This window comes from Medicago sativa, chromosome 7, assembly GCF_051527215.1.
Source record: "Medicago sativa cultivar Bolivia chromosome 7, Bolivia_mono, whole genome shotgun sequence".
NCBI lineage: Eukaryota > Viridiplantae > Streptophyta > Magnoliopsida > Fabales > Fabaceae > Medicago > Medicago sativa.
In genome coordinates this window covers 69069862-69080577 of record NC_140755.1, presented here as the reverse complement: position 1 = coordinate 69080577, position 10716 = coordinate 69069862, and the positions used below count along the sequence as shown (strand labels likewise).

At 33.4% G+C, this 10716-nt stretch overlaps 1 protein-coding gene across 1 annotated transcript; it reads left to right on the top strand.

The window, feature by feature from the left end:
* The first annotated feature begins 381 nt into the window (after nt 1-381).
* Nucleotides 382-10111, top strand: LOC146908027 (uncharacterized). Its single transcript, XM_085726744.1, has 24 exons — nt 382-510; nt 593-726; nt 1334-1418; nt 1587-1640; nt 1854-1945; nt 2064-2167; nt 2517-2592; nt 3984-4437; nt 4618-4956; nt 5048-5254; nt 5491-5589; nt 5677-5749; nt 5999-6126; nt 6241-6529; nt 6793-7034; nt 7119-7243; nt 7509-7626; nt 7706-7761; nt 7859-7952; nt 8040-8232; nt 8349-8420; nt 8493-8602; nt 8694-8756; nt 9810-10111. Exons 1-24 carry the CDS (start codon nt 463-465, stop codon nt 9915-9917), a joined length of 3363 nt encoding a protein of 1120 aa, XP_085582870.1. The 5' UTR covers nt 382-462; the 3' UTR covers nt 9918-10111.
* The last annotated feature ends 605 nt before the right edge of the window (nt 10112-10716 follow it).

The window sequence follows — 10716 nt, the reverse complement described above, 5'->3', positions numbered from 1 at the left end:
TTTCCAATGCAATAATAACTTTTTCTTTTCAATTGTATCCTCCAATTAATACTCTGCACACTACTTCCAAAGTATTACTTTTAAAACTAACCAATAGAATTTGGTAAAATAACCATTCTCTTTCTTTTAATCATTGCATTTCTTAATATGTGTGTAAACATCTAAAACGACACTCATTTTGAAACGGAGGGAGTAGTGATTAAAAACTCATCATCTTAAAGTGAAAATTAGAGAATTTAGTGTTCGAAACTCGACTCTACCATCTGCATACAATCCCTCATAAAAAAAAAATTTAAAAGTTTATGGTTACAAAAAAAAAAAAAATTTAAAAGTTGAAATGAATTAAATTATTAATTATTTGCATCATCGAATAATCAGTCCAACAAAACAAAGCAAAACCAAATTATTATTCTTAAAACACATCAACCTACGCCAACATCATCATCATCAATTCATCAAACCATGTTTGCGAAGAGATTATTACACAAAGCTGTGCAACACCATCACAACGTAAGAAAAATCATCTCTTTCTTTCTGGGTTTTGTTTTTCTCAATTTTGATTTTCAAATTCTGATTCTTTTTTCATTTTCAGCACAAGTTTCAGCAGCAAGGTAGTTTACAATCAACTGAATTGGATCCAAGAATTGTGATTCACTATGGCATTCCATCTTCTTCTTCAGTTCTCGCTTTTGATCCCATTCAACGACTTTTAGCTATTGGGACTTTGTGAGTACTTCATTCTCTCTCTATTGATTCTGTTTTTATTGATTATTGATGATTTTTGTGTATTAATATTACAATGCATGTGATTTGAGCTACAATAGTTTTTTACTCATTTTTGTGTATTAAAGTTGTTATTTTTTAATTTTGTATACTATAGTTTTTTGGTGGTTGAAGTCTGAGCTGCTTCCATTGCATGAAACAATTGTTAGTTAGTTAAAATGGACTAAAAAATTTAGGGAAAAAAAATGTTATCTTGGGTTATTATAATTATCTGTGATGGGTAATTTAGTTCCTTTTAATTTCTGAAAAATGAGTTTTTTTTTTTGTTGGTGAGTAAAGTAGGATTTTTTAGTTGTTGGGGTGATGTTCCTGATTTAATGTTATAAGGCGCGTGCGTTCTGTTAGGAGAATGCATAACGACATAATCATTGTCCGTTATTAGGCAGATGGTTTTTAATGACAGAATCCTTTTATTACCATAATGTCTGATTGTTCTAATCTGGTGATGTTTGAAAGATGGCATATATTGTGAGATATATTTAGCTGGAAAATGCATGTCGTAATAGGTTGATGGTGCTTTAGTCGCTCATACTGCATAGTTTAATGGCAGGGATGGAAGACTTAAGGTGATTGGCAGTGATAACATTGAAGGACTTTTGATTTCTTTTAAACAACTTCCTTACAAATACTTGGAGGTACATGGCATTTTTACTTCTCCGATTGATATAGAGTTAGATGTTCTTGGATTTCTATTATGCAAATTATCAAAATAACTAGCTAGATAAGCTTGCGAAGTTGTGATAAATGTAATTACTTCTATATGAATGTGATATTGATGTGTTGGATTCTTTTGCTACTTGCAGTTCCTACAAAACCAGGGATATTTAGTTGGAGTCTTAAATGATAATGATATCCAGGTAAATTTCCTTTTCTGTCTCATTTCCCCTTCCATCATACATTGTTGAAAGAATTGGTACATATATAATTGGTTATGAACTAGATGAACAGTTTAGCACATCAAGTTATGTTGATATCGTTAAATTGATTGATTTTGACTTCCTAGCTCATTATAGGTTGTGATTTATATGACTAAATGCAAACCATTCAATTAGTCCTTTTTTCTTTGGCAGGTTTGGAATCTTGAAAGTCGTAGCCTTATTTGTTCTTTACAATGGGAATCCAATATTACCGCTTTTTCTGTCATCAGCGGCTCACATTTCATGTAAGAGAAATACTTTTAATTTAGTACATCTGTATGTTTTACCTCTTATTGCTACTAGTTATTTGAAAATGGTTGTGATTACATAATTATTAACATTATACTCTACTATAATATTCAGTTATGTCGGTGATGAGCATGGCCTGTTTTCTGTGATAAAGTTTGATGCCGAGGAAGGACAACTTTTGAAGTCATCAAATCATTTGTCAGCTAAATTTCTAAGGGGTAATTTCTTGTTTTATGTTTTGGTGATGATTGATAATTAATACATATCTTGCTTTCTCTAATGTCATACATGTGATCTCGTCAATCTTTTGCGTTGGTCATAAGTTTTCAAACATACATTCGATAGTACTGAAGTTCACCGAGTATTGTTATACAACGAAACCAATATTTACCATGATCTGCAATTGACAACACTAATATATGTAATGCCGAGACCCAATGCAATACACATGCTATGTAATCGGCATGTCCAAATGTCATCTTCATATCATTCATCTATGCTTTTGTGTGTAAAATTGTTTTTCTTTGTTTTAAGAATTACTCATTGCCATTTTGTTCCTTTTGATAGAAACTGCCGGGTTTCCGGAGTCCAGCGACCAACCAATTGTTGGAATTCTTTCACAACCTTATTCTTCTGGGAACAGGCAAGATATATGTCATTCAGATAGCTTTTTAAGTCTACTTCTTTGCCCTTGAATTTTGAATTATGATTTGATAGCTACATATTGATATTTACCAAAGCAATGCCAATAGAAGAATCCAATTTCCTAAAATCAGATTTCCAGATATAACTTTCAGTTTAACATTCATATTTTTAATTTTCTTGCCATCTTTATTATTTCAAGTGATTTCTTAGATTTGATTAAATGAAATTGCCGAGCCAACTTCGGAACTCAACGAGTGTGTGTAATTTGTCTGCATGGCTGAATATTGTTCTAAGAAATACTGATCTGTAGTACATTATTTGAAGGGGAACATATCGCCTCCTGCCTTTATTGCGGGAAAGTCATGGTGCGGTAACTTTCCTAGTTTTTTTTTGTTCCATTGGATGATTTAAACTGTGCCACGTGGCATTATTGAAATTCAAAACAAAAAAAATTCTACAAATGAAGGAAAAGGCAACCCTCTGTAATACTGATTCGAGCCTTCTGATATTTGGAATGGGCGATTGGACTGCAGAATTAAAAACCCTAATTAGAGAAATCAAATTTCCCACCCAAAAGAGATAACAACGAAAATCTGAACTTTTCAAAGATTAGGTCATGTAACCAAAGAACCCCCAAATTGAAAAAGAGGAACTCGGTCAGAACGGCGGTGGTGTGACAACATGCCCATAGAACGTCGGCAGTAAAGCATGGCAGCCCCAGCAAATAGATTATGCTAGGTCTGGTTTATTTTTATTTTTTGTTGATGAAATCTGGTTTAAGTTTTTTTTTTTTTTTTTTTATGAAAAGAAGACAAACATTGAGTTGCACGTACTTGATTGTTTAATCGATCCGATGGTCCAAAAAGAGGGAAAGTTACCCCGACTTTCTCACGATAAAGTGACAATCCGTTTCCATTTGACGAGAAGCATGTATGTTCTGTCATATTCATACCAAAATCTTTGAAAGCTGACTGAATGATAAGTGAATATATTTCACGCCACCGAATATTTGAAATCTTTGCTTGAAGCCGTGTAAAGAAATCTTGGGACTTATGATTTATATATGTGTAAAGAAATCTTTGCTTGAAGCATGTATGACTTATGATTTATATTCCGTAGGGAAGCATGTATGTTCTGTCATGGAATAATACTTTCATATTTTACTACTATTGTCTTGGACTGTTTATATAAGAAAAGAAATTACACTACTAGTTGTCCTATTAATTGTGATTAATAATGACATAAAAAAAATTAAAAATTAGAGAAAAAATTAAATTAAAGGAGAAAAAAATAAAATCATGGAGAATCGATCGGATTTTTCCTGATTCTCCTACAAAAAAGTATATTCATCACTCAATTTGATGAAGAATGAATTTGATATTTTTGCAGATTGTTGATTGCATTTCAGGATGGACTGCTAATTCTTTGGGATGTTTCTGAAGCTAAAATTGTGTTCCTTGGTGGTGGAAAGGATCTCCAATTGAAAGATGAAGATGAGAACTCTACTGAAACAAACGCCAATCTTCCGGCTGATATTTTAGAACAAAACCTGGGAGATAAAGAAATAAGTGCTCTTTGTTGGGCATCTTCTGATGGCTCCATTCTCGCTGTTGGATACTTAGATGGAGATATCCTGTTTTGGAACTTGTCGTCTGCAGCACCTTCTAAAGGCCAACAAACCACTTCATCTAAAAATGTTGTTAGGCTACAACTGTCCAATGCAGAAAGAAGAATCCCGGTCATTGTCTTACAATGGTCCAGTAGTCACAAATCTCATAATGATTGCACTGGTCAGTTGTTTGTGTATGGTGGTGACGAAATTGGATCGGAAGAAGTTTTGACTGTAAGTTCTTTGTTCATTTCTATTTTTCATTTCATTTTGAATTGATAAAGTTCAGTTTATTCACTTAAATATTCATATTAAGTGAAGGCTTTAAATCAACGAATTGTTTCTACGTGGTTGAAACTTTTCTTAGTTTGCGTGCATTGGTTCCCTAAACTTTAACGTGTCTCTCCTTTACAGGTTTTAACTCTTGAATGGTCATCGGGGATGGAATCATTAAAATGCATTGGTCGTGCAGACCTTACACTTAATGGCACTTTCGCAGACTTGATTTTACTGCCAAGTATAGGAGCAAGGGGTTTAAATAGCAAAGATGATCTTTTTGTACTGACAAACCCTGGACAAATACACTATTATGATAATGATAGCTTGTCTGCATTAATGTCTGAGCAGAATAGGACATCCTCTGTATCTGCGCAGGAGTTTCCAGTGCTAATACCTATGAATAATCCATCTTTAACTGTAGCAAAACTTATCAAGTTGCCAAGTCAGTTAAATTCATCGAAAACTCTAGCTGAGGTAATTTCTTTTGTTTTTCAGTACTTTCTGCTAAACCTGGCTCTTATCATTGTTCATATTATGGTTTTTCAACTTATTTCGTTTACCTTAGGTAGCCGCAGTTCTGAAAACTAGCTCAACACCTGGTTCAGCTTCTTGTTCAAATTGGCCCTTAACTGGGGGTGTTCCCAGCCACTTGTCCATGGTTAAAGGTGCTGGAATTGAAAGAGTTTATTTTGTGGGCTATTCTAATGGATCTGTCCTTTTGTGTGATGCCACACATCCAATCTTGTCTTATATTTGCTACATAGAAGGAGAGGTATGAATTCCACAATATTGTTGTTTCAAAATAGATAGAAATGAAAACAATATCCTTCAGTTTAAAGATTTTTTATATTGTCAATCGTCAGATCATTATATATGTTTGACATAATTACTATTTCAAAAATCAAACATATGATTGAGTGATCTATTGACAATATAAAACTTTTTACACTGACAGTGTATCAAAGTTAAACTCTTATTTTTTTCACAAATTTCCTGTGTGTTTTGTAGGTTAATGGTGTAAAAGTGGCAGGTTCGAATGCTCCAGTGACAAAATTGGACTTTTGTTCTGCTTCCTTGCTTCTGGCTGTGGGCAATGAATGTGGTCTTGTCAGAAATCTTTCTTAATTGGTTACTTTATCTAAGGCAATGCATTATTATTCTATATTTAATCCTTGGCCGTGATGACTTTTGTAGGTTCGCGTGTATGATCTTAAAGACTGCTCTGATGGGAAAAAGTTCCAGTTTGTCACAGAAACAAAAAATGAAGGTGATCTCTTCTGTCACCATTGTAGAAGGCTAGATTTTTCGTTCGAATTCGAGTTCTATTTTATTTTTTTATTTTTTTGTAGCTTGTGTTCCAAACTATCTATTCTGTCATCATCGTAGAATGCTTACCTTCTTCATTCTTGTTCCTTTTTTTCCCCATATGTGAAGCATGCATTGCAAACCATGATATTTGTGCATAAAATAAAAGAGAAGTTTTACCCTTGACTTATATTGTTAAACTTGTATGCAGTCCATGACGCTCCACAAGGAAAAGGACCTCATTTTAGTGCTGTTTTTTCTCTTCTCGATTCTCCAGTACAAGCATTATCTTTTGCAAACTCTGGAACCAAACTTGCTATTGGATTTTTAAGTGGTCGTGTGGGTATCGTCTGACTATTTAATTCATATTTCCTTTCTTGTTAGCAAAATTGATCAGAATTAGAAGTTTCAAATTTCTCAATTGATTAATGTGGATCAATTACTTCTTTCCAGGTTGGAGTCTGCGATATGAAATCATTGTCTGTTTTGTTCTTGATTGACGGTGTACCTAGCTCAAGCTCACCAATTACTTCATTGGTTTGGAGACAACAAGCATGTTTTCAAAGTGATGTAAATAGTCCAAGGAAACCAGAAACACCTTCAGGAAACTCTCATGAGGAGATACTATTTATCTTATCGAGGGATGGAAAAATTAGTGTAGTTGAGGGTGATACTGGTAAAACGGTCTCCAACCGGCCATTACATTTAAAGGAATCAACTGCAATTTCAATGTATGTTATAGGCAAGTACAAATTTCATCAAGAACACAATATGGATTCAGTTTTATCGCACCTGGCATATCATTGGAAATTTTAAGCTATGTAGCACTGACATTACAGATTAAAGGTGTCACGTGTCAGACATTGACACGACACAAACACATGTGATTATATTCAATTACTTCCATTTTCTCAAATGAATTCCAGTGTCGATGTGTCAATGTCAGGGTTGTGTCCAATGTTTGTGTCAATGCCTCATAGATTCTAAGAGATTTTTGTGCTCCAGATGATAGCATCACAACCTCGGAAGTATCAAATGACAAGCAGCACGAGGAACCCTTGAAGAGTACTGCTGAAACTCACCCTGAAGAGCCTGTGCAAGAAAGCAGCTCAACTGTGGTAAATTCATCAGAGGCTGAACATTTCTCTTCAGAAACCACACACTCTGGGGATATCCATTTGGATCCACTTGTCCTGCTTTGCTGTGAAAATTCATTGCACTTGTTGTCCACAAAAGCATTGATACAGGTCTTCTAATCCATTACCAGTTTATCGCCTAAAATTTGTATTCACATTGTAAATGAATTTGACATATATGATATATTCTTACAGGGAAATAAGAAACCGATACGAAAAGTGGAACATTCAAAATCTTGCTATTGGACTACAATTTTGAAGAAAGATGACAAATTTTGTGGGATTCTATCATTGCTTCAGACTGGAACATTTGAAATAAGGTGAAAGCACTGGTTTTGTTCTTTTGGTTGAAGTGTATGCTTGATAAGAAAATACGGATTCTAGCAAATTAAATTCACTTTGCATTGCTGTAGAAAAACAACGGGCATTAAAAAGAGTACAGAGTACAGACACTAATTTGTTTAAATAAATTATTTTAAAAAACGGATACAATTATCACAGATATATGTTATTTACAACAATTACTAAATTTATTGGTTTTGTCCATTATGTATAATTGATAAATTGGCAAATGGCTGTGTACAGATCTTTACCAGATTTGGAACTGGTGGCGGAAAGCTCTTTATTGTCGATTTTAAGGTGGAATTATAAAGTGAACATGGATAAAACCATGTGTTCCGATGATTATGGACAGATTGTGCTGGTAAAATACTCTCCAATACTTTCAAATTTGTGAGGAATTCCATTTCTTTATGTGCCTATCTTATGTTGATAATTTCCAGGCTAATGGTTCTGAATTGGCATTCATCTCATTATTAGCTGGAGAAAATGAATTCAGGTATCTTTGCCATTCTTTAATGAGGAGATAACAGTGTAAACTACTGGTTAAGATGGATAAAAGAAAAGGCTGAACGGACATTTCTATTTTATTTCAGGAGTCTCGAGCGTTTACCTTGTCTTCACGACAACGTTCTTGCAGCCGCTGCTGATGCCGCATTTTCATTCTCTTCAAATCAGAAGAAAAAACAGGTTTTAGTTTTTCTAATTTTCTTATTTTTTATCCTAAAGTTTCCGCCATTAAAAAACAGTTTAATAAGCTAAACTATTTTGCTACAGACGACTGTGCCAGCGATTCTAGGCGGTATTGTCAAAGGGTTGAAAGGAGGAAAAACCTCTCATGCAGAACTGACAAAAATTCCAACCTCCAATTTCGGTCATTTGGAACATATTTTTTTCAAGCCCTCTTTGTCAGATTCACTTCCAACAGTGGTAGTAGTGGCCGATGAAAAGGAAGTGGCGCTTGATATAGGTTTTATGTTGAAATGCTTCTTCATTTTTTTTTTGCTATCTTTCTATTTTTCTTATAATTTGAATAATTCTTCACTTTGTAATGGAAACCTAAAAGCATGCTCTATTTTGATTCAGATGACATTCAAATAGACGAGCCTCAAACTACAGCTTCTACTTCATCTCCTGATGTTAAAAACAAACAGAAAGGTAAATAAATTCAAAACTTGTATCATATTTTACCTACAAAGATTAGTAATAGTTTCTTCCTTTTGCTTGCAGATAAGTCACAAAGTGATAGGGAGAAATTGTTTCAAGGCGGAACTAATGATGATGTAAAGCCAAGGGTCAGAACACCTGAAGAAATTATGGCTGCTTACAGAAAAACTGGGGTAATGTTAAATTGTCCATTCTTTCTGTTTTCACTTTTCATACTCTATTGATTTCAATGAGCTAAATATATAAACTATTGTCTGATTTCAGGATGCTGCTTCCGTTGCCTCTCAAACAAGAAACAAGCTTATGGAGAGGCAGGAAAAATTGGAGGTAGATATTTTTCTGATATAGATATCTCTTGAAACATGCCAATTTTCTTAGCTTTTATGAAAAAATTGTCGCACCTAATTCTTCAAGACAATCATGAAAAACACAAATAGAAAGTATATGATGCACTAAGGAGTGTCTGGATATACAATGTAATGAATTAAGATAGGCCCAATAGAATAGAATAAGCTCAAGTTATATTAGGTGATGAGTCATGGTATTCTAGAAGGATCTAGAGAGATCCATTATGATGAGTCATTGGTTAAGTTGTTAGAATGCCAATGCTATAAATATTGGAATGATCGTTGTAATCTTTATCAAATGAATGAAATGAAGAATTTCAATATTATCTTTAGTTTCTTAGATAGGAGTAGTTAGAGAAATTTAGTACTAAGTGATGTTCATCACCTATCAATTGGTGCTTTCATTGAGAGGTGATGAATATCACTCAGTACTAAATTTCTCTAACTACTCCTATCTAAGAAACTAAAGATAATATTGAAATTCTTCATGTCATTCATTTGATAAAGATTACAATGATCATTCCAATATTTATAGCACTGACATTCTAACAACTTAACCAATGACTCATCATAATGGATCTCTCCAGATCCTTATAGAATACCATGACTCATCACCTAATATAACTTGAGCTTATTTTATTCTACTGGGCCTATCTTAATTCATTACATACAACTTAAGAGCTTATGTGTAAACTATTTCTACAATCAAAGAGGGAATAAGGGTAAACATTGCATTTGCTGAAAATAGATTATGACATAAGCTATGTAGAGAAGCTTATAGAAATAAGGTAAAAACAATATGTAATAACCTATTTTTATAAGCTCTTTCAAACACTTGCATAATTGTTTATGCCATAAGATAAGTTCCAATAAGTTCTTCCACCAGTCTTGGCTATTGTTTGTTTCTTCAGTTAAGTTACTGAGTTATTGTCATGCATAGTACATAAGGTCATCAAATTCTTGCGTTTGAAATTGTCGTTACCATGAGTCTAAATGGTTCTCAACTATATTTTTTATGCTCATTGTGATTCAGAGAATAAGCCAGCGCACGGCAGACCTGCAAAATGGAGCTGAAAATTTTGCATCATTAGCAAATGAGCTTGTCAAGACAATGGAAAGGAGGAAATGGTGGCAAATATAGACATACAAAATAGTGAAAAAGATATATACTTATAAATTGTGTGTATTTATTGTCTTGTATATTATGTTATATATTTGTGGCCGTTGTTTTTATTTCTGTTTCCCCGAATTATCAAGATTTCCTCCCTTTTTGTAGCATTGTCTTTTCTTTTTGGCATATCAATTTTGAAGAAGCTCTTAAATCAATGACAAAAATTAATCATATTTCTCCAATTTTTTCACAATAAAATGCAGGAGGTGCAAGAATTTAAGATAGTTGGGATGTCCTACTTTTGCATGCTTTTTTTGTAAAATAAATAGAATAAACTTTAAACAGCAAAATTACATTTCATATTCTTTTTACTTTGTACTCAAATGAACGTAAATTGTTCATTTTTTGGTTGGCCTTACATCTAAAGAGTATATTATATTATTTACATAATAAAATACCATGTAATGTGATATCATCTCTTGGATATGTTTGATCAGCATATCTAGAATCAAATATCTCATCATATGTTTGATTTCCTGTCATATATATTGTGTTAAAATTGTGTCTATCTCTTCCACCAGAGCTATCACTCGAGTGTTACAGTAGATTCCTCGTACACTTTATTTGAAACTACATTGCCACTACACTTTCTTTAGATCTAGGTTTGGTTTGTCCATCACAAAAATTACCAGACTTATGGTTTGAAAGAATTTGTTTGGAAGGTTATCACCATTTACACCTCTTTTGAGTATGAAGTTTTTCGACCAAAAAAAAAAAAAAAGAGTATGAAGTTCAAATATGTATTGAGATTATTTTTCCCGGTTGGTGG